The sequence below is a fragment of the Microcaecilia unicolor genome, chromosome 1, assembly GCF_901765095.1.
Source record: "Microcaecilia unicolor chromosome 1, aMicUni1.1, whole genome shotgun sequence".
Taxonomy (NCBI): Eukaryota; Metazoa; Chordata; class Amphibia; order Gymnophiona; family Siphonopidae; genus Microcaecilia; species Microcaecilia unicolor.
The window spans coordinates 682,243,691-682,268,560 of record NC_044031.1 but is presented as its reverse complement, the minus strand read 5'-3'; the positions used below and the strand labels follow the sequence as shown (position 1 = coordinate 682,268,560).

At 41.0% G+C, this 24,870-nt stretch overlaps 1 protein-coding gene across 1 annotated transcript in view; it reads left to right on the top strand.

The window, feature by feature from the left end:
• Window positions 1-3,977, top strand: part of SORD (sorbitol dehydrogenase) — a 90,555-nt gene extending 86,578 nt beyond the window's left edge. The window contains exon 9 of the mRNA XM_030187918.1: window positions 2,567-3,977. Within this exon, the coding sequence (XP_030043778.1) occupies window positions 2,567-2,732 (166 nt within the window). The 3' untranslated portion in view covers window positions 2,733-3,977. The remainder of the gene's footprint in view (window positions 1-2,566) is intronic.
• Window positions 3,978-24,870: the final 20,893 nt, after the last annotated feature.

Here is a 24,870-nt window from a genome sequence, read left to right as displayed (position 1 = left end):
AGGCATGTTAGAGGTCGCCGCTACCGGTCCCCCCCCCCCCCCCCCCCGGAGTCACCGCCGCCCCCCTCCACCCGGCCCGGGCGCTGTCTTCGCTATTGAACTTATATCGCCGAAAACGCAGCAGGGCAGATCAGCTGAGCTGCTGTCGGCCTTCCTTCTCTGCCTGTGTCCCGCCCTCATGTGACGTAACGTCGGCGAGGGCGGGACACAGGCAGGGAAGGAAGGCCGATGGGAGCTCAGCTGATGTGCCCTGCTGCGTTTTCGGCGATATAAGTTCAATAGCGAAGAGAGGGCCCAGGCTGGGTGGAGGGGGGGTGGCGGCGGCGACTCCAGGTGGGGGGAGCGGTAGCGGCGACCTCGGGGGGGGGGGGGAGCGGTTCCCTCCCTCCCCTTCGCGCAGTTTCCCTCTCTGTCCTGCCCTGATCATCACGTATTGACGCGGGGACGGGACAGAGAGGGAAGTCTCTACTGCGCATTTGCGGGTGAGTACGGCCACTCGCATTTTATATGTTTGATAGCATGCAGGTCAAGTAGCCTAGTGGTTGGTGCAGTGCACTATGGAGAAGGGGAACCAGGCCCATATCACACTTTTAGTGGAATATGTGAGCCCTTCAAAACTCACAATAAATCTACTGTACCTACATATAGGTGATACCTACAGGCATAAGGACTATTGTAGTGGTGTACATTTGGGTACAGTAGATTTTTGGTTGGGTTTGAAGAGCTCACCATACAATATAAGGAGGTAAGGGTGAGATATATACCCGGGAGCTTTTATGTGAAGTCCACTGCTCTTCTGGGATGTCTGTGTGGCCAGTCTACTAAGAATTGATTTTGTGTGTATTTCACTTTGGACTTTTTTTTTTTTAATGGTCCAAAAAGATAGCCATACTGAGCACAACAACGTCTAGCAAATGGCCATTTTTGGGAAAAAAAAAAAAAAAAAAAGACTTTTTCAGGTTTGAAAATGGCCATGTTCGCTGTTGGATTTCTGGATGTTTTCTGCAAAACATCCAAAGTCAGATTTAGATGCCATATTGAAAATGCCCCTCTATATGTAGTTATGCTCTAAGCAGGGGCATGGCCATGAGTGAGCCTGGGCTGACCTTGGTCCACCCACCCAGCAATCGGGCACACCATGACAGGAATCTCTAACCCCTGCCAGCTGAAGAAATTTGGAGCTGCTCTGAGTCGCTAAGCTGCAGCACTCGGCGGCAGCACATTGAGCTAATTCTGACATTGAGATCGGGCTAGGATCTTGTGTATACTTAGTTCAGGTGTGAGAACTGAGCCTGCTCAGGATGCTGGCCTCAGTGGCTCAACATGCTGTTGCTGAGTGCTGTGATTTAGTGACAGAGCACAGCTCAAGATTTCTTCAGATTGAAGGGCTTGGGGAACCCCGCCAGCTAAGGTACTTTTAATTTTGGTGGGAGAGGGGAAAGAGAGAGAAAGAGAGAGAGAGAAGAGTGCAGGCAAATAAATAAAAACTCTCAGTTCTGTCTAAGAGAGTAATTTTTATAGCTTTTTCCACAGATAAAGCCAGTTTTACACACAGAGAATTACTTCTATAACATTGTGCCGCTGGATATGTGTGTAAATAGCAGGTGCACAGAAAGAGTCAAAGTAGTTAAAATGTCTGAGGATTTGCAGAAGGACCTTGGGAGGAGACTGGGCATCTAAATGACAGGTGACATTTAATGTGGGCAAGGGCGAAGAATGCAAACGGGGAAAATAGTTCCAACAAGTGCAGAATGCTGGGCTCTGAGGGTCTTTTACTAAGGTGTGCTCACGTTTTTGGCGCGTGCTAAAATTGTGGGCGTGCTAAACATTAGAGACACCAATGAATTCGCTAAAAATGTGAGCACGTCTTAGTAAAAGGTGCCCTAAGTTTGGAGTCTCCACCCATGAAAAAAGATCTTGGAGTCATTGTGAATCAGCCCAGTGTGTTGCGGCTGATAAAATTTTTTAAAAAATGGCTAGAATGTTAGGGATTATCCAAAAAGGAATGGAGAACAAAACTGAGAATATCATTACGTATAGGCCCCTGGTACTTCAGCACCCTCAGTACTGAATACAATTCTGAGTGCATTTCAAAAAAGGATATAGCAGAATTAGAAAAGGTGTGGAGAAGGGCAACAAAAATGATAAAGGGGATGGAACACCTCTTATGAAGAGAGGCTAATTGGTTAGGGCTTTGCAACTTGGAGAAAAAAATGACGAAGAGGTTACGGCAGAACTGGCACTCAAAATGTTGAGTGTCCAACGTGCTTTCTCTGTGTTGCTTATCTAGAAGTGAGCCTATCACAGCAACCGTTGTGCCACACAGTGGGGAAATGTGATGTGTATTATTACTGAAGGTTTGAAGTAGCTGAAATATCTATCTACCTATTTATGTATTTTCCTCACCTTTTCAGTAGTAGTTTGAGGCAAGTTACTAAATCAGAACATTTTTATGTGATGGTATCTCTCCAGAATAGATCCAGATATACGTACCAGTCGTAGTAGTAGAAGTAGCAGTGGCAGGAAGATCTTCATGTTTAAAAAAAAAATGTTTTGAATCTTTCAGGTGGCCTATGGCAATTGCAATGCTTGCTTCAAAGAGGCTAAACGTGGCACCGTTGGTTACACATCGTTTCCCACTGGAGCAGGCTCTCGAGGCCTTTGAGACGACCAAGAAAGGACTGGGGGTGAAAGTGATGCTGAAGTGTGATAAAAATGACCAGAATCCATGAAATAAGACGTAACGACTGAGATATATCATGTCACTGATTGATTTGGTCCCAAGCAAACATACTAATTTTCATAGTTACTAACTTTGCTGTAGAGATGTCACCTTAGACAAGTTATCAAATATAACAATAAACTAAATAGAGAATGAATAATAAACTTATGTGGGTGAAGACTGAATTAATTTACAAAGCTGTGTATTGGGAAGAATCCTGTACAGCAGGGGTTCTCAAACTTCCAGCCATTCGAGTTTTCAGGATATCCCTAATGAATATGCACGAGAGAGATCTGCTTACAACGGAGATAGCAGGCATGCAGATATCTCTCATGCATATTCATTGGTGATATCCTAAAAACCCAACTGGCTGGTGGTCCCCCAGGATAAGTTTGAGAACCACTGCTGTAGAGTGTTCATGCTATAATCAGTGCAGTTATTTCCTTGCATTCTTGGCTGTCGAAATAAAATCAATCTGTCTAGGTCGTGAACATTTATTTTTCTTTTTTTGCAGAAAGGTTGTTGGGATTTCATAAAATTGTGCCATGTTATTGAATTTTTGGTTAACTGGGTTTTTATTAAGGATTTTAGAATAGTCTGTGCCAGGAGGCAGGGAATACATTACAAGTCTTATGCTTAGCATCTCTGTCCTTAATTATCCCTTTGCATATATGCCTGTTTCCAGGGCCAGATTAAAATGGAAGGTGCTCATAGGCAAATACAGGTGGGGGAGGAGTTCACCTTCTTTCCCCTCCCTCCCCCCAACTTCCCATCTTTTGATGGACTCTATGTGTCCAAGCTTGTGTGGCAGCCTTGCAGATGCAACTTGAAAATTCAGTGTGGGGCTGACAAGCCCTCATATGTTGATATTCTCTGTGGCACCCCTCCCCTTCCTTCATTGATTCCCTCTTACTATGGAAACTATGCAAAAGGCACGACACCTGCAGGGCCTGTCAGTGCATAGGAGTTAGTAAGACCAGCCTTGAATTTTCTTTAATCAATTGCTATTGCGGGACTGGCCCAGTGACTTGGAGGTCACATGGCATGCTCAGATGGAGATATGGCAGCGGTGTGCTAGCACTTACCAAAATCTGAAAAGAACACACGCAGCCATTTATGGTGTGTTGTTCCCTTGTGACCACCAGTGGAAATGCTTGGGAGACAACTGACATCACTGCTGAACATAAGAATATAAGAATAGCCATACTGAGTCAGACCAATGGCCCATCTAGCCCAGTATCCTGTGTCCAGCAGTGACCAATCCAGGTCACAAGTACCTGGCAGAAACCCAATTAGTAGCAACATTCCATTCTACCAATCCCGGAGCAAGTCTATTTGAATAGCAGGCTATGGGCTTTTCCTCCAGGAACTTGTCCTGATCTTTTTTAAATCCAGATATGGCTTGCATTTGGATGGTTTTGAAAATCGCCGAAAGTCAGAAACCATGTCTAGTGTCTATTATCATTACAGCCATGAGCTTTGGTTCAAGGTCTGACTTTGGTTCAGGATCTAAAAATGACAGAGAAGCTTACAGGGCCTGTACCTCTAATTTGAAGATTGTAAGCTCTTTGAGCAGGGACTGTCTTTCTTCTATGTTTGTGCAGCGCTGCGTACGCCTTGTAGTGCTATAGAAATGCTAAATAGTAGTAGTAGTAGTAGTAACTCTAGAGTAACAGTAGAACTCATGAGCTGTTGTGACACCTTCATGCAGCAATATGAGGAAGGGGCTAGGGTGCAAAAACCTCAGTAACAGGATGGTGTGGCCTACCAACAGGGCAGAGTCTGTTACACCCAAGAAGATATGGTCAGAATGCAGGACTGAGTGGTCTCATAGGGAGATGACCAAGCTTTCTAAGTAATGCTAAAAACAGCCAAGCACGTACAGTAGAATTCTAAGAAATATTAACTGTTATGTTACTATATATAGCCACTAAGATATTGACCACAATATTACCATAGATCCAATAAGGTGTAATTACTGTCATATTACCTGTATCCTGAACGGACATATAAAAATGAGTGTACTTCCTACTTCAATGGAGAATCTGGCCAGCCAATACTTTTGTATGGGCAGCTGGTCTCCCAAAAGCAATTGTCAATTGTACTTATACTTGGTTAGTAAAGAAAATAAAGTATCTAATTGCTTTTCTAACTGATGCAGCCTTGGGTGATTTATTTATTCCTAGGTATTGGTGGGTGGACCACCATATTGGGAGGGATAAATACACCCAGAAATTACACTGGGGACGTCCAAATTTAAGGATTTGGACGTCTCTGACAGTATTTTCGAAACGAAAGATGGACGTCCATCTTTTTTCGAAAATACAGGTTTCCCCGTCCCTGGATTTCGCCTTTTTTTGCAAGGATGTCCAAATCGCAACTTGGACATTTCTTTCGACAATGCCCCTCCACATCACCTTAGGCAAGTCAATTTTCCCTCTCTTGCCTCAGGTTCCTTCATAGATTGCAAGCCCACTTTGGGCTAGAGGCATACATATGGTACCTTTTACAAAGACGAGCTAGCATTTTAGTGTGTGCTAAATGCTAGAGACACCCATATATTCATATGGATGGCTCTAGCATTTTGTGTGTGCTTATTTTTAGTGTGCTAAAAACGCTAGCCCGCCTTTGTAAAAGGACCCTTAACTTTGTTTTTTTTTTTTAATTAATTGAAATTTTGAAATATTACATATTTCCAAATAAGACAAAGGAAACAATAGAAACAAAAAATACACCTCACACTTGAGGTAGAAAGCAAATAAAAAATAGGCAATACTAGTCCATAATAGCCGACGTCAGCGGGGTAAAGATGAAGTACACAATAAAGAATACCTTCACCAAGTACTTAAATTGCGATAGATTTTGAACATAGGTTTGGAAAGATGAGTAATGAAATCCAAATTTCTTTCAGCTTCAGTCTCCCAGCCAAGCAGCCTGTCGCTTCTGTTTATCATAATTATTGTGGCTGTCTTCAATGGGTAAATATAATCTTCCCACGCGTTCAGAGATGGAATGCACAAACTTTATTCACTGCTTCTCCAGTGAGTTATGAGGTTTAATTGTATGTGATTGTCTCGCCCTAGTTACTTAGAAACTCAAAATTTCTATAAACATGTTGCTGCTTTTATTTAGCCCTTTGTGTCTGCTAAATATTAAAACCATGTTGAAAACAAATTTGATGGCCTATGACTAAGCATTTTACCATAGATATGTTATATAAGAGCCTACAATTGAGTATATTAAGTTGGAAATTAGGGTGCATAGGCCAAAAAGTTTAATCATTTAGGGGCCCTTTTACTAAGCAGCGTAGACGTCTACGCTTGCCCAGTGCACAACAATTTTGAGTTACCGCCCTGCTACCGCGTGGTCCTTGCGGTAATTTCATTTTTGACACGTGTCCATTAACGCCTGGTTACCTCATGAGACCATACCTCTAGGTCAGTGGCTGGTGGTAAGGTCTCAGACCCAAAATGGACATGCAGCAATTTTCATTTTGCTACACGTCCATTTTTTACAGGTGCACAGCTTGCACCCTAAACACGCGTCTACACTACCACAGGCCATTTTTCAGCGCGCCTTTGTAAAAGAGCCTCAGATTCTCATGTCATTTATACAAATTTTTGTTTTATTTCTTTTTTTTTTTTTTCATTTTGGGTGCAGTGCTGTAATTAATGTGCAACGTTGGTGAAGTGTCCACTAAATAAAAAGCGCTGATAAGACAAAGAGAGACTATGAAAATAAGATTGCTTTGGAGGCAAAAACACACAATAAAAACTTTTTCAGGTGTATTAGAAGCAAGAAGGCTGTAAAAGAATCAGTTGATCCACTGGATGACTGAGGGGTAAAAAAGACACTCAGGGAAGATAAGGCCAAAGCGGAGAGACCAAATGAATTTTTATTTCAGTCTTCACTGAAGAAGATGTGGGAGAGATACCAGTGCCAGAAATGGTATTCAGTAGTGATGAGTTGGAGAAACTGAAACAAATCTCTGTAAGCCTGGAAGTTGTATGGTGCAATTTGATAAATTAAAGAGTAGCAAATCATCTTGATCGGATGGTGTATTTTCCCAGATTACTGATAAAACTCAAAAATGAGCTTGCAAAGCTATGGTTATGTAATTTATATTTAAAAGTAAACATGGTACTCGAAGATTGGAGCGTGACTAAAGTAACACAAAATTTTTAAAAGGGTTCCAGAGGTGACCCAGGAAATTATAGACCGGTGTGCCTGACGTTGGTGCCAGGCAAAATGTTAGAGACTATTATAAAGAACAAAATTACAGAGCATATACATAGGCATAGATTAATGAGACAAAGCCAATATAGATTTAGTCAAGGGAAATCTTGCCTCGCCAATCTGCTATATTTTTTTTGAAGGGGTGATTTAAACGTGAATAAAGATAACCTGGTTGGTATTGTGTATCTGGATTTTCAAAAGGCCTTTGACAAAGTACCTCATGAACAACTCCTTAGGAAATTAGGGGCAGTATCCTATTGTAGATGAATTGGTTAAAAGATAGAAAACAGAGTAGGGTTAAATGATCAGTATTCTCAATGGTGAAGAATAGATAGTGGGTTCCCCAAGGTTCTGTGCTGGGAGTTCTGCATTTTAAACATATTTATAAATGATCTAGAGATAGGAATAACTAGTGAGGTAATTACATTTGTTGATGTCACAAAGTTATTCAAAGCTGTTAAGTCGCAAGAGAATTATAAAAAAATTGCAAGAGGACCTTACGAAGCTGGGATAATGGACATCCAAATGGCAGATAAAATTAAATATGAGCAAGCGCAAGACGGTGTGTGTAGGAAAGAGGAATCCAAACTATAGCTACATGATGCAAGGTTCCACATTAGCAGTCACAGCCTAGGAAAAAGATCTAGGTGTCATTGTTGATGGTATTTGGAAACCCTCTGCTCAGTGTGCAGTGGTTGCTAAGAAAGCCAATTCGTTGCCAGAGAATATGGTAAAAGCAGTTAGCTTAGCAGGGTTATAAAATATTTGGATAATTTCCTAAAAGAAAAGTCCATAAACCATTATTAAGATGGACTTTGGAAAATCCACTGCTTATTTTTAGAATAGTAATTCAAAAAAGGAAAAGATGGCTATGCTCTACCTTAATGCTATTGTAGAATAAACAAATCTAAATAGGGAGAGCACGTTGCCACAACAGAAATGTATTATGAATAAAGGGGACGTCTCATACAGTCACACAAGCACTTAGAAGTGTCTGGCTTATGTTGAGCCAATATGTTTGTGACACAATATAATCATTGACTGCCCCCAACCTCCAATGGTGCACAATATTTGCTTTTTGTGAGTTTGCTCGTGCTCAATTTTTAAATGTGCTTGTCTTAGTATCACACTGTGTCCATATCACTTTTTATAGTTGTTTTTTTGTGCACCCATAGAGTTCTAGGTCTTCAAAAACTATATCACTGTTGTAGTCAACTAAATCAAAGAAAGCAAAAGCATATATATATAACTTATCTTAATCTTCTTAGAAGCTACGAGTCACTTTATATTTCTTTAAATCCAACGATTGATGTGTCTCTCGTGCTTCATAGACTTCGCTTATCAAGTCCTGATCAAATCTCCGGAATCAATGCCTACCCGACAGGAGCCTGTTTCGCAGTTATTTGATTTGTCAAGGGCAATAGGCATATATCTGTTAAAACACGGAGAACATATACTTAATTCACAAATTTGCTTGTTTTTGCTTAATTTTTACATACCATGTATATCTATGGTGTCTGGTCTCACTTTGACGGCAATCGATGTGAGCAGGATCTGATAAAAAATGGCGCTGGCATTCGTCTTTTCAAGCTCATAAGCTCCACCTACCAATCATGACGTTAGCATCAGCTGAACATGATTGCCATTACAAGAAACAATTCCAATGTAAATAAGTGTTAAGACCATGGGGTTCTAATGTATTAAGACGATAAATCCAACGGGTCTCCCTTTGTAACAACAACCTATCAATATTGCCACCTCGAGCATTGGGAATAATGCAATCAATAACCATACATTTTAAAGACTCGCTAGAATGTTGTTTGCTAATACAATGTTGTACTAGTGGGGCACCCGTAGTATTGGCTGCTATACGCGATCTGTGCTCAACCATTCTCGCATTTAATGATCTTTTGGATTTGCCAATGTATATCTTCTTACAAGGACATATGATGTAATATATGATATGTGTTGTGCGACATGTGGTTTGGTGTTGAAGTTGATATGTTACACCGTTGTGGCAGAACTGAGTAGATTCTATGGTTAAGGCACAAGTTTTACAGCCTATTTTGTTACATTTGGTGTGGCTGCCTTGTTGTATATTGGGAGCCAATTCGGTTGGTGAAAGATCCGCTGGACTTAATATTTCACTTAAATTGTGAGCCCGTGAAAAAGCTGTTCTCATCCGATAGTTCTCAAAAACTGGATGGGCACGCATAATGTCCCAATGTTGTTTGATGATTTGAGATGCTATTTCTCCACCTTGCACGTATCGCATCACAAATGTCATGACTTGATCTTCTTGAGACTCTTGTTTTGCACTCTGAAGTAGTAAGTCTCTATTGATGTATTTAGCTCTAGTGTAAGCTCGTTTAAGGACCCTTTTGGGATATCTTCTATGTAGCAATTTTGAGCTGAAGGTATAGGCTTGTTGTCTGAAATCAACGTCTTCCGTGCATATGCGTTTAAAACGTAAGAACTGGGAAAAGGGCAAACTGTCAATGAGTGTTCTTGGGTGACAGCTACCATATTCAAGAATGGTATTTCTATCTGTGCGTTTGGTGTATACCCTAGTCTGAAAGGTATGCTGTTTTAGGCAAACTTCTACGTCTAGAAAATGTATGGTTTTATCTGATGAGGTGGCAGTGAATTGTATACGTGGATGACAATTATTTAACCAGTGTTGGAACCTTTCTAACTCCACATTGGTACCTGTCCATATCATGAAGATATCATCAATATATCTGCGCCATATAAGAATGTTATGTTTAAATGGAGAGTTAGATAACCATTTCTTTTCAAATGCCGCCATGAACAAATTCGCCATTGTGGGGGCAAAAGTGGCGCCCATCGCCACTCCTGATGTTTGCATATAAAACTTATTGCCAAATTTGAAAAAATTCTTGCATAAGGCTAATTTCAACAAAGATAGTAGAAATTTAGATGGTACTTCATGGGGTCTTTGTCTCTCATCAAATACTGCACTCACTACATCTAAAAGTTCTTCCTGTGGGATCATCGTGTATAGAGATTTGATGTCTAGTGTTAACATCATACAGAAGAATCTTTTAGATTGTAAGCTCTTTGAGCAGGGACTGTCTTTCTATGTTTAAATTGTACAGCACTGCGTAACCCTAGTAGCGCTTTAAAAATGTTAGTTAGTAGTAGTAGTTAGTAGAACTCTATGGGTGCACAAAAAAACAACTATAAAAAGTGATATGGACACAGTGTGATACTAAGACAAGCACATTTAAAAATTGAGCACGAGCAAACCCACAAAAAGCAAATATTGTGCACCATTGGAGGTTGGGGGCAGTCAATGATTATATTGTGTCACAAACATATTGGCTCAACATAAGCCAGACACTTCTAAATGCTTGTGTGACTGTATGAGACGTCCCCTTTATTCATAATACATTTCTGTTGTGGCAACGTTCTCTCCCTATTTAGATTTGTGTATTTTTAGAATAAGCAGCATAAAATCTGTTTTGCTCTGTTGGGATTTTGCAAGGTAGCTGAATTGGTCGCTATTGGAAACAGGATACTGGACTTGATGGACCTTTGGTCTGTCCCAGTATGGCAAGGCTTATATTCTTATGGATAGTGGGCTGAATTTCAAGTTAGCTCCTCCTGACCCTCCCCAAAGAATTGCCCCCTGCTGAACCTCCCCATAAGATTGCTTCCCATACCCCCATCCCTTTGTAGGCTCTTCCTAGGCCTACCATAGGGTTCATAGTGGTCCAGTAGGTATTTGGAGCAGAAGCGATCTCCACTCGCTCTTGCCCATGCTGGCTCTGAGTTCAAAATGGCTGCTGTGTCCTCTCGCAGCAGTCTTGTGCTAGTGCCACAAGATGCTATGGCAGACATTTTGAACTCTTCTGGAGTTTTGACATTTTAGAGTCTGTGGGCTATCTTCTCTGATGCATTCTGGATGGAACACTCCACTTCTGGCACTATTTTATTTTCTGTAAATTTCAGTTTTCCATAATATTTTCTCCAGGTTTTACAGCACATTTAATATAAAAATGTATAAAGTGCTTTTCTGGATTACATATTCAGTTAAAATGATGTATATGTTTATCCATACACTTTTTTTTCAAAATGAGCCTCTATTGTTGTTTAACACCCCAATTCATTGTCTTAAAGAGGATAATTTTATAAAGTCATTTGAGTGTGTATGTGACTTGTTATGAAATCTCTACTGACACAGAAGTATCCTCATTCACATGATGGTGTGTACTTGAAAGTAGGTATGTACAGACAAGAACAACTGCTCTAGGGCAGGTGTAAATGTTTGCACCTTCAATGTAGATGAGATTTCTGCCACTTACACTAGTATTTTATAAAGACATCTAGGTGCCTATTTCTTATTATAAAGTAGCACCTAAGTAGGCACTTACTTGCTGTGTTAATTTAGGCACCCCATTATAAAATTACCCTCTAAGTGACTAGACACTTCTGGATTCAGGCAACCATATTTCTTCTAGTCATCACATGACTCCCTAATCTATTTATGCTTTATTTCAGGTCTGCTTTGGACATTTTTTTTTTTTTTTTGCTACGGTATTTGTACATGGTAGATTGGGTAGATCTCTCTTGTCTGTCCCCTTCTCCTCTACTGCTAATTCCAGACTCCGTTCCTTTTATCTCGCTGCACCTCATGCCTGGAATAGACTTCCCGAGCCTATACGTCTAGCCCCGTCTTTGGCCATTTTCAAATCCAGGCTAAAAGCCCACCTCTTTAACGCTGCTTTTGACTCCTAACCACTACTCACTTGCCATGTACCCTTTTATCCCCACCTCTTTAATTCCATTACCTCTTAGTTGTTCTGTCTGTTTGCCTGTCCTAATTAGATTGTGAGCTCTTTGAGCAGGGACTGTCTTTTCATGTATGGTGTACAGTGCTGTGTATGCCTTGTAGTGCTATAGACGTGATAAGTAGTAGTAGTAGATTTGCAGGTCATCAAATGATCATTTTTTGCAGGACTTCCCCAACCTGTTTGGAGACCCCACAGCCATTCAGATTTTCAGGATATATATATATATATTTTTTTGTTACATTTGTACCCCGCGCTTTCCCACACATGGCAGGCTCAATGCGGCTTACATGGGGCAATGGAGGGTTAAGTGACTTGCCCAGAGTCACAAGGAGCTGCCTGTGCCTGAAGTGGGAATCGAACTCAGTTCCTCAGTTCCCCAGGACCAAAGTCCACCACCCTAACCACTAGGCCACTCTTCCACTCTCACAATTAATATCCACAAGACAAATCTGCATACACTGGTGGGGCTAATTTTCAAAGCACTTAGGAAACTCTATAGGTTACTATTATGTAACCTTGTAAGTCTAAGTGCTTTGAAAATACACCTCTGGGTCTCCTGTGAGATGCACATTTATCTCATGTATATTTGTTGTGGACATTCTGGAAACCCAGCTGTGAAATCACCAGAACTGGTTGTGAAGTCTTGATTTATAGTCGTGTACCTTCTACCCTTGATTTTTCCTCTTATTATACCATTGTTCCTTATCCCTAAAGTCCACCTATGATACTCGGTTATATGTTCAAATTGCCAGTAAGATGAAAGGGGATAAGCATGCAAGCAAACACCTGAATGTCTTTGTTTATAAATAGACAAACCTCTAGTAAGCTGCAATTCAAACCTGCATTCCTGAAGATTTATGATTTTAAAATTGCAATTAAAATGACTTGCAATAATATCCAGATTGTATGTGTTTATGTGTAAATAGTGGTGTACTACAGACTGTTGGCGTTGTCACTGCAAATTGAAAGTAAATTGATATGACCTAGGTCAGATTAGGTGGTCAGTGTTGCATCTTTTCTGTCCAGATTTGTGCTGAACAGTTCAGTATTATTGCTTCTGTCTGGAAAGAAGTAGGGGATGCACTGACATTTTGGCAACAGGAAAAGGTGGGATAATATCTCAGCAACCATTCACCTCTACAGCCCAGTTTTATCTGCTTAAAGTCCTTTAGTGAGTGGTTAAGCTTCACGGTTGCACCTGGAATGATAAATGTTCAATCAAGTAATTTAGCACAATTATTATAAGCTCTCATAGAACCTCAACAAATCTTTCCCCTCCCTCCATTGCACTTAAGTCTCTGATGCACCCAGGAGCTATACAGTAAAAGGAATAAGCTATGCAATGAGCTTACAGGTGTCAAATGTGATCACCAAGATTACCTTCAGTCATCCCTTCCGGTTATTCTTATTTTCTGTCAGCATCATCTTAGGTGTGTCTCACATACCCTCTTTAAGAATTATTTCTTAGATAGCAACTCTTGGAATACATTTTCTGAGGGTTCAGATTTCTCACACCCCTTTTGCTTTCAGCTATGGAGTACTTATGAAGAACCTCTGATCTTTTACCTTAAAACTGTTTTCTCATATGATTTGAAATCCGACATCACTTTAAGTATATTTCATTGGACCTAATCAACTCTAAAGCACAAACACACAGATTTTTAAAAGTTTTTCTTATTCTGTTCCTTTGCTAAAGGTAGCGGTAAAACTGGAACAGAATGTGTGTAGCAAAGATAAGTTTATGGAAATAATAGTTATGTCCTGACCATACTATTTTTCATGCCAATTTATTTATATAGTTTTACAAGGACAAGGAATGTCAAATAAAGCAGAGAAAGAGAGAGGAAAGTGGAATAAATGTCAGGTCCATGACGTCCACAAATTGAAAAAGCATATTCTAGAGCATGGTCCAGATGTGGAAAGGGTTCTTTAGTGTATGGAAAAAGAAAAGTTAGATTTTTTTCCCACAGATAAATGGCTTTAATGTATTGGTCACTAGTCATGTCAACTTACAGTGGTAGCTGGCTTTTCTATGAGTTGGAATGTGAGAATCAACATTATGCTGAATGTCATGCATAATGGTTTCCTGATGAGATCAGGATGGTAAGATGTGGGAGTCTGTCACCAGTCATAACAGCAGAAGAAACAGTATTAAAGCAATAATAATGAAGCAGAGCTCTATGTAATATAGAATTTCTTATGAGTACAGTTGGCTCTGTTAAGCAAATACGGTCTTGAAAATACCTTCAATATTGACACATCATGATGGTAGAGGACATTTACTAGTACTACTACTACTTATCATTTCTATAGCATTACTAGGTGTATGCAGCGCTGTGCACTAGACATGAAAAGACAGTCCCTTCTCGACAGCTTACAATCTAATTAGGACAGACAAACAGGACAAATAAGTGAATTACTAAGGTGGGAATGATAAAACATGGGTACTGAACAAGTGAGTAAGGGTTAGGAGTTAAAAGCAGCATCAAAAAGGTGGGCTTTTAGCCTAGATTTGAAGACAGACAGAGATGGAACTTGACGTACCGGCTCAGGAAGTTTATTCCGGGTATATGGCACACACTAGAAATACTGAAATAATGCTGCTAAGACCCAGTACTTCCAAAAGTAGGATGTCATCTGTGTATAATATGAAAACTAGTGCAAGTTCAGTAGAATGTCTTCATAGCTCCCTTGCTAACTGTTGCCTAATCTTTAGGCTTTACAGCTTCTGTTTACACGGATGATATCCAGATCATGCCTTAGATCCAACCGATACTTATTTGATCATAACATTAATAATAATTTGACACATTTAACCAACTGGTTAAGAGAGAACAGGCTGGCCCTTAACCTAGGTAAATTACAATGTGTTCTTTTCTTGAATTCTGCGATAGTCACTTCGCCTTTACCCATCCTTCTTTGCTCTGCTCCAACTGCATTCCAAGATACTTGGTGTCATCCTAGACAACATATCCAGCCCTAAGTCTCTCTAGTAGTTAAGAAATGTTTTTTCAAACTTCACCAGATTCAATCAATTAGGTCTCTACTCTATCCTCTATTCTTAAATGTACTGATTCATTTGTTTATTATTAGCCAACTAGATTATTGTAATATGCTTTACACTGGACTTACGACAAGGGACATCTGTTGATTACAATTAATACAAAACACAGCTATAAAATTGATCGAGGGGGTGAGAAAGTTTGACCATGTCGTACCCCTCCTGAAGTCATCCCACAGGTTACCAATACCCCATTGCAGTATCTACAAGACATTGCTTCTAGCATATAAGATCCGTCAGAGTGAGCCCCCATATCTTTCATGGTTGTTGATCCCTTATTCAGCTCCCAGAACCTTAAAATCTTCAATCTTCATTTAGGAAAATCTTCTACAAACACACCAGAAACTCAATTTTCTCTGGTCAAGGTCCTTTTCAGAGGAATAAACTGCCACAATCCTTTCACCACCAGACATCGCTAGCAGATGTTAAAACAGAGCTCAAAACCTTTTTGTTTGCAGATGCCTATGGCTTGGCTGCCTGAGCTCTACGCCGGTCCCATGAAGAGCCTGAATGATTTTTATTTCCCCTTTCCTTATGTACTATTCTATGCTCTCTTGCCATAATTGTAGTTCTTTCCCTTTATCCTATTTGCCATGTCTAACCTATCATGCTTGCCTATTTCTTTTCCCTCTCTTTAGACTGTAAGTTGCTCAGATGTCTGTGTGTATTGAGAGGAACAGTAAGTCCTTAATAAACTTGGAAACTTGGAATATTTTGTTAATAGAATAGATAAAAAGGTCAGCTGGGATTGAGAAGTTCCTTATATCATTTCCTGACACTGGATTCCTACAATTAGCTCTTGATAGCAATCAAATCTCTCCACTTATCCTACTATCACATCACTTCCCTTCTTCCATAACATTAATGTTACCAAGACTTTAGTGTGTTTCCTGAGGAAATCCATGGCCAGCTAACCCTGAGCAAGGAATATCCATCCAGTTTTGAAGACAAGAAATATGACAATTACAAAAAAAAAAAAAGAGGTATAGAATGTTAAATGTAGCTGTAAAGGAAGATGGGAGTAACCATCACAACTTCTGAAAAGACATCTAAGTATTAGATAAGTGACACATGGGAGGAGGGTGGGGCCTGAGGTTTTAGATGGCTGACTAGGTTAAACACTACCAGCCTGAGTTCTTAAAAAAAAAAAAAAAACCCTGTAATCCTCATTATCTTCTTTCTTTCTTTCTTACTTGCCTTCCTGTCAGTGGGGAAAAGGAAGTGCAGACAGATGTTACCCCCTTATGCCTTATCTGCCACTTCTGTGGATTATAGACTGGGTTATTATTTGGCCTATGACTGGTCCTAGATTGCTGGTTCTGTTCTTGGAGGGAATGAGGGCATTGGAGCTACTTAGTAGAATTTTTCTGGGCCTTGGTATTACCTGAACTCAACTCAGCAAACACTTGCTTTGCTTCCAAGTGAAGTGCTACTTGGTGATTCAGCGGAACTGGCCCTACCCAACACAGTGGACATTATTAGCAGATGTGGAAGATCAATGAAAATAACCAGGATGCAAGTCACTTTGCTATCGTGAACAGAAGTCGTTAGAACTAGCAAAAGGAGACAAAGTGGCAGCTGGTTCCTACCTCAAGATGTTGTTCTGGGAAAAGTGTGTTGTGGAGAACAATTACCTGTATGCCACTGGTTCTCAGCCTAGTGTTTTGCAAACACCTAGCTAGTTGGGTTTCTAAGATATCCACCAAAAGTATGCATAAGATAAATTTGTATGCACTGACTTGTTTGCAAATATAGTTATTCATACTCGGGGGTAATTTTAGTGCATATGTGGCTATCTACATTTATAAAATGGCTTTCATAAAATTAAACAATAATAACAAGCCTAGCTCCTATCAGTATTTCTTATTAGCAAACACTTTGCATTACAATTATAGACTTACTATTGCATCCATCACTACTACTACTATAAATCATTTCTAGATACGCATGCTTCAACCACTAGGCTAGTTTCTTTTGAGCCTGGCATAAATAAGGGTGAACATGTACCACTGTAAATGCTTTTTACATTTTCATTTTCTTCCCATTTATAAAATTGATCAAATTGCTTAGCTTACCTTATCTTCTTCATATCTCAACTTCATTAAAAACCTTCATTCTGAGGTACTTGAAAATTCATTGAGGAGACACATCACAACTGACATGAATTCATGTTTCGCCACTGATTGACGGAGAGATTGGATTTGATATACTGCCTTTTTATCATTACCCCAGGTATAAAATAAGTACCTATATATACTATATAAACCATTCTGACTGTGTTAGCCGTTTTGTTAGCAAACAGCATGTTTCATGCTTTTTAAGGTTAATTTATTATCTTCCAGTTTTGAAGTTAAATTAAAAATTACTTAACAACACTTATCGGTCAATGGTACATTTCCTGGCTTGACTTGGAGATTATTTTGGGGAAACAACTGTGACTTATCTTAACATCATTTTTCCAGGAGGGCTTACATTAATGTGGGTTACAGTATCTTTAGTGTTCCTCATCTTAAAGAAGTTCACTAGGAGCTCTCTAGCTTTATTTAAACTTCTACAGTTTGTATTTATAAAACATAGAACAATAAAAAATTGAAGCAGATAGAGACCACTTCTGCTGGGAGGTACCCTTTCCATAATTAGACTCGAGAGTAATCTAAGGAAATCCTTATTTCACCTTCCTCCTATTCCCACTTGTTCTAGAGCCTCCTTTCAATGAAAAGAGGCAGGGCTGGCTCTACCACCGATTGTTTTTTGCACATGGCTCTACTTTTAAGGCCTGTTTTTCAGCTCCTACTGACTTAGGCAAATACTGTAAGGCCCCACAATGAGACTTTGCACATGACCCCATGTCCGTCTGCATCCTCTACAGGAAAGAGTCCTGCATGCTATGCATTTATGCCATTGAGGTATTTAAACATCTCTATCATATCTCCCCTCTCCTACCTTTCTTGCAAAGTATATATATTGAGATCTTTAAGTCTGTTCTGATATGCTTTATGACAAAGACCACTGACCATTTTAGTAGCCTCCCTCTGGACTGACTCCATCCTGTTTATATCTTTTTGAAGGTGCTGTCTCCAGAATTGTACACAGTACTCTAAGGAGCCCTTTTACTAAAGGGTTGGTGTGCAGCAATACGCAGGCTACCGCAGCAGCCCGGCAGTAATTCCGTCCCCAGCATGTGCCATTTCTGTAATTTTACCACCGGGTTAGCACGGGAGCCTGAAATGGCTGCATAGAAAGTGCAAGCTTACCTCATGGCCATTTTTTGGGGTGGGGGGGGGGGCTTTTTACCCTCTGCAGTAAAAGTGGCCTCGGCATTTAGCAAAAACAGGTGCTGAGGCGAGTGCAGGGCCCCTAAATGAGGTCTCACCAGGGAATTTTTCTGCTGGCGCTTCCTGTCCCTATGCACACAAGCATTCTTCTGGCTTTTGCTGTCACCTTTTCTGCTTGTTTGGCTACTTTTTAAGACCATCACATTTTTGGGCTCATTTTCGAAAGAGAAGGGTGCCCATCTTTCGACACAAATCGGGAGATGGGTGTCCTTCTCCCAGGGTCGCCCAAATCGGCATAATCGAAAGCCAATTTTGGGCGCCCTCAACTGCTTTCCGTCGCGGGGACGATCAAAGTTCCTGGGGGCGTGTCGGAAGCATAGCGAAGGTGGGACTGGGGCATGCTTAACACATGGGCATCCTTGGCCGATAATGGAAAAAAGAAGGGCGTCCCTGACGAACACTTGGCCGACTTTACTTGGTCCTTTTTTTTTTTTTTTTTTTTTTTTACGACCAAGCCACAAAAATGTGCCCTAAATGACCACCGGAGGGAATCAGGGATGACCTCCCCCTACTCCCCCAATGGTCACTAACCCTCTCCCACTCTCAAAACAAATGTTATAATATTTTTTTCAAGCCTCAATTATCATACCCAGCTCCGTGACAGCAATATGCAGGTCCCTGGAGCAGTTTTAGTGGGTACTGCAGTGCACTTGAGGCAGGCGGGCCTAGGCCTATCCCCCCCTACCTGTTACACTTGTGGTGTTAAATGTGAGCCCTCCAAAACCCACCACAAACCCACTGTACCCACATCTAAGTGCCCCCCTTCATCCCTAAGGGCGATGGTAGTGGTGTACAGTTGTGGGGAGTGGGTTTTGGGGGGCTCAACACACAAAGTAAGGGAGCTATGCACCTGGGAGCTTTTTCTGAAGTCCACTGTGCCTGGTTGGTGTCCTGGCATGTGAGGGGGACCAGTGCACTACGAATGCTGGCTCCTCCCACAACCAAAGGGCTTTGATTTGGTCGTTTCTGAAATGGGTGTCCTCGGGTTCCATTATCGCCAAAAATCAGGTACGACCATCTAGGGATGACCATCTCTAAGGACAACCTAAATGTGACCGTATTATTGAAATAAAAGATGGCCGCCCATCTTGTTTCAATACAGGTTTCCCTGCCCCTTCGCGGGGACGTCCTGCGAGGACACCCTCAGGAAAACTTGGGCGCCCCATTTGATTATGCCCCTCATGGTCACTCCCAAGTTCTGCTCTCTTGTTTTTTTGTTTGCAGCCCAAATCTCTTCTCATATTATCCACACCTTCAAGAATGTCTACCCTATTGCAGATTTGCAGATTTTATTATCATCCACAAAAAGGCAACACTTACCCTATAATCCTTCTGCAATATCACAAAACTGTTACCCCTCCCCCCTTTTACAAAGTCGCACTACCAGCTGCCATTGCAGTAATGCCGACACAGCCCAATCAAAAAGAATGGGCTGTGTAGGCATTACTGTGTGGCTTTGTAAAAGGGGGGTTAAAAAGAATCAGACCACGGACCGATCCTTGTGCCACACCACTAGTAAGAATACTGTAGGGGGTGGTATTCAAAGGCAGCTATCCAGTAAGCAGCTGCTGTTAACCAGTTAAGTGCCAGTGAGAGAGATATTTAGTGGCACTAACCGGATAGTGCTGTTGAATATTTCCACCTGACCACCTCGGCATTATCTGGGTAATGCCAGGGCACTCCATGGACAGAGCCAGACCATTCTGACTGCTATCCCGATAACCATGTGGATAAAATCAGGACAGCAAAAAAGCTGTCTGAACATCTCCACTAACTAGACAGCACTTCCGTACTTAATCTGGATATTCAGCACCAGTTCGTATCTGGGATCGATGCTGAATATCTGGTTTCATTTTAGCCATGGTGGCTGGTGGTTAAATATTGCATTCCTAGATTACAGCTGCTTGTTTACCATTTCATTTACCTTTGTCCTCATAATTACTGGCTTTTTCCTGTTTTTCACAGTCCTAAGTATTATGTGAATCTGCCCACATCTCAGCATCTCTTTCAGTCTAAAAGTTGTTTGACTCTTCTACTCTTCCTATGAACAGCAGAAGAGTTTATTTAGCTACACAACACAGATTTGGCCTGCCTCCCAAATTACCACTGTATCTACTTCACTGTTATCATTTATTGTTTTGTAGTCATGCCATGCCTTCCTTAGAAACATATTAAATTCCTTATAATACACGTTGGATGTAAATTCTATATAAATTCTCTTGCATGAAGCAATTTAAGATTTATGCTAGTTGGAGAGTGATCATATATCACGAACATTTCTATTTTTGAACCTCGTAAGTTAGTAAACAACATCTCAGGGATCGCTAAATATTCCAGTCTAGAGCAGCCCTTATTGTATGGGCGTTGGCATAGAATGTGTTGTCTCTCTTTATAGAGTTTCACCTTCTCCATACAGCTAATAGCTTTAACTCTTTCAGTCCAGAGGGTGGCTTCAAAATTGGTAAGAGGTCTCTGCCATAAAATGTATAGGGACAGGCTTATAAATCCCAACATGTATATGCTGGAAGAGAGGCAGGAGAGAGGGGCCATGATAGAGACATTTAAATATCTCAGTGGCGTTAATGTATAGGAGGTGAGCCTTTTTCAAATGAAGGAAAACTCTGGAATGATAGAGCATAGGATGAAGTTCAGAGGAAATAGACTTAGGAGGAATCTAAGGAAATACTCTTTCATGAAAAAAGTGGTGGAAGCATGGAATGGCCTCCTGGTGGAGGTCGTGAAGACGAGGACTGTGTCAGAATCTTGCCGCATGGGAGTGACGTTAAGTCCTCCCTCATTTACAGCACCCCAGCAACCCGGCAGTGAGTTTTCCCCACAGGGTCCACGGAGAATGGAAGAGATTGCTCCTATCTCCGTGGAAGGAGGACCCAGGGGCACCTCAACCCCAGGAAGTGCAACATCGGAACAGGGGCTGAGTCAACCCCGTTCTTCTACTCCTGGGAGTTTTGCGCCGGTGACTAGTGGAGAAATTAGAAGACCTGCTGTAGTCACAATGGAGACCCTATGGGACGCCATACAAGGAGTGAGTACTACATTGTCACAGATGAATATATCTATGAAAGGTGACATTCTGGAGTTAAAACAACGACATCAGAATTTGTCTGTTAAATTTCAAGAGCAAAGTGAGAAAAATGTTAAGACTGAAGGTGAGGTGGAAAAATTACAAAATATTACCTCAGAATTAATCAGAGACAGAGAGATTCAAGAAAGGAAAATTGAATACCTTGAAAATCATGGACGTAGGAATAATTTGAGATTCTTAAACTTTCCAAAATGTCCATTGATATCAGCAGTGGACATGCTTAAGAAGTATTTCAGAGAAATATTGGAGATCCCAGTGGAGGGCTTTCCGCCCATAACGACGGCCCAATATTTATCAGGGATAAAGAATTCCAAAGGTCAAACTGTAGATAAGCCTAATCTTAATTTAACAGAATTTCTGGAGAACTCTCTCGAACTTATAATTGAAAGAACAACGCTGATAGTTAATTTTGCTCTAGAACCAGATAAAAATAATATATTTCAGTCTTATTTTCGTCACTTGAATGATCTTTTTCTAGGGGCTAAGATTCAGGTTTTTCCCGACATTGCAAGGAGTACGCAAAAAAGGAGGAAAGAATTCCTGTTATATAAATCCAGAATTTTGAGTCTAGGTGGCTTTTTTGTGTTAAAATTTCCTTGCAGATGTTGTGTGTCTTTTGAATCTGTTAATTATGTATTTTATACCCCAAAGAAGCTGTACCCTTCTCAGTACCCTTCTCCACCACCGCCAACTCCAGGCTCCGCCCTTTCTGCCTCGCCTCACCCTATGCTTGGAATAAACTCCCTGAGCCCATACACCAAGCCCCCTCCCTGCCCATCTTCACATCCTTACTCAAAGCCCACCTCTTCAATGTCGCCTTAGGCACCTAACCATTATGCCCCCATTCAGGAAATCTAGGCTGCCCCAACTTGACATTTCGTCCTTTAGATTGTAAGCTCCTTTGAGCAGGGACTGTCCTTCTTTGTTAAATTGTACAGCGCTGCGTAACCCTAGTAGCGCTTTAGAAATGTTAAGTAGTAGTAGTAGTAGTAGTAATTTATTGTAATTAAAGAAAAAGAGAGAAGACCCTTGGAAACGCCCCCATAGGTAAAGTGCTGTTAAGTCGGCTGTCGGCTTCTGTTGTCCTCTCCAGCTCTGTATTTTTTCTTTTTATTTCCTCTATTTTTTGTTTAATCTTAGTATCTTGATTCTGACCTGATATTATGGACAAAATTAATAGAATATTTCAATAACATATTTACAATATGTAAAATATTTTATTTGTATATTTCTTTATAGTTTTGCTGGATTTCCAATGCATTTATGTTTTGTATATATAAATGTAAAATTAATAAATATTAAATAACAGAATCTTGCCGCACCTTATGCCTGGAATAGGCTTCCTGAGCCGTTACGTCTAGCTCCATCCCTGGCCGCCTTCAAATCCGGGCTAAAGGCCTACCTTTTTGATGCTGCTTTTGACTCCTAATTTGTCACTTGCTCATAACCTTTATCTTGTCTTCCTCTCTTCAATAGTCCCTATGCGTCCTTCTATCTGTCCTACCCTTATCCTTATTGGTCCTCTCTGTCTGTCCTGATTTAGATTGTAAGCTCTTTCGAGCAGGGACTGTCTTTTCTTCATGTTCAATTGTGAAACTCTGCGTACGACTGGTAGCGCTACAGAAATGTTTTATAGTAGTAGTAGTAGTAGAATTTAAGAAGGCGTGGGATCCCTTAGGAAAAGGAGGAGTTAGTGGTTGCTGAGGAAGGGCAGACTGGATAGGCCTTATGGCCCTTATCTGCCATCATGTTTCTATGTTTCAATTAAGAAGTTTATCCCATTTACCTTGTAGTCCTTAGGAACTCTCTTTGGAGATTTGCAATCTATTTCTGGGTTTCTTGTTACATTATATTTGCCTCCCATGACTTCACAATGGAGCCCTTTTACTAAGGCACAGTAGGCCTAATGTGGGCGCACCATGTAGTAAAAGGGCACTCCCATGGATGCAGTGAGGCGTCCCACAGTAGTTTGGCCAGCAGTGTGCGCTATTCCTGTGGTAAAAAATATGCCACAGGAGGCGTGTCTGGGGGCAGAGAGTAGGCATGCCCGTGCTAATCGGGTAGCACAGGCACATTACACACCGATTGGTGCAGGAGTAGTGTGAGAGCCCTTACCGCCACCTAAATAGGTGACCTCACCAACTTGTACAGTGGCAAAACCTCCTTTCTTATGCTGGATATGCCTCTCTCTTTGCATCTGTAGCATCCTTCTGGCTACGGTCACTACCTTGTCACACTGTTTCGTCACCTTCAGATCCTCAGACACTGTCACCCCAAGATCCCTCTCCTTGTCTGTGCATATCAGCCTTTCTCTTCCTATAGCTCCCTGGTCTTTCTACTCCCCAAGTGCATCTGTCTGAACTTCTTCCCATTAACTGGCAAACATTAGACCATTCTTCTAACTTTTGCAGATCATCGTTCATGTTGTCCACTCTCTCAGGGTGACCTCACTGTTGCAAATCTTGGTATGGTCTGCAAACAAGCAAACTTTATCTTCTAACCCTTAGGCATTTCTTTAGAAATGCTTTGCTTTAGAGTTTTGTTGTTTAAAAAAAAAAAAAAAGCCCTGCAGTCTGAATCATTGGCATAATTTGGCTTTGTGTATATAGATGCAGCTTCGTTGAACTTGGGAGGTGAACTACTACTACTACTATTAAACACTTCTATAGCGCTCTGGATTTATGCAAAATACCATACCATGCTTGCTGCTTCTTCTGTAGAATACAATAAGGAAGAGAAGATAGGTTATGTTTTATGCATGGATACCTTCTATGTCCTTGATCTTTGATTTATGACTTGAGCATTCATATTTGATCAAACACAAGCTAGGCAGTAAGAGAGGTTGTCTGACCAACAACCATTCATCTCTGAAATCTTAGGTTACAATCAATTTAAGATCACAAGCTAAACAAGTTGTTAGGAGGAGTTTTTTTTTAATGCCTGAAAACTGATTTTCAAAGGGTAACGCTGTGCCATCACCCCCTCCCACCAAGTCTCCCTTTGGAAATTCAGAACAGCAGGGAACCTGCTTACATTGCATCAGCTTAGAGGGGATGACAAAATGAAACACCATATGCACTGTCCCTCCCCACAGGTAAAAGTGTGTATACTGTGAACAGCACATGAACATTTATCCAGACTAGGGGTTGGCAGGGCTGGCTCAGCCATTAGGCAACACTAGTTGGTTGCCTAGGATAATAGGGGCCTGAAAGATAATTGAAGGGGGTGTAAGATTGAAGGTTCACCTAGGGCTCCCATCACCCTTGTACCCATTCTGGGGACGGGAAGGTGGACAATTTAAGTTTTTCATATGGGTAAACGCTTCTTTATGCACTTAAAAAGTTGTGAAGGGGTGTGGCAATTTGGCGGCATGAACCTTTGCTGATGGTGTGAGTTCTCTCATTTTGCTGCCCTTACCATTGCTTTTATTAGTCATTATGCCATATACCAAGAGGAAGGAGTTTATCAACATGGTTCCCCTGGCCACTAGAACGTCCTCACCTGTGCAACAAATGATAGATTACTATGCAGCAAAGACTCCTATCTGTGGAACTGTTGAAGTGAATCAGACTGTGCAGGGAGGAGAGCGCTCTGCA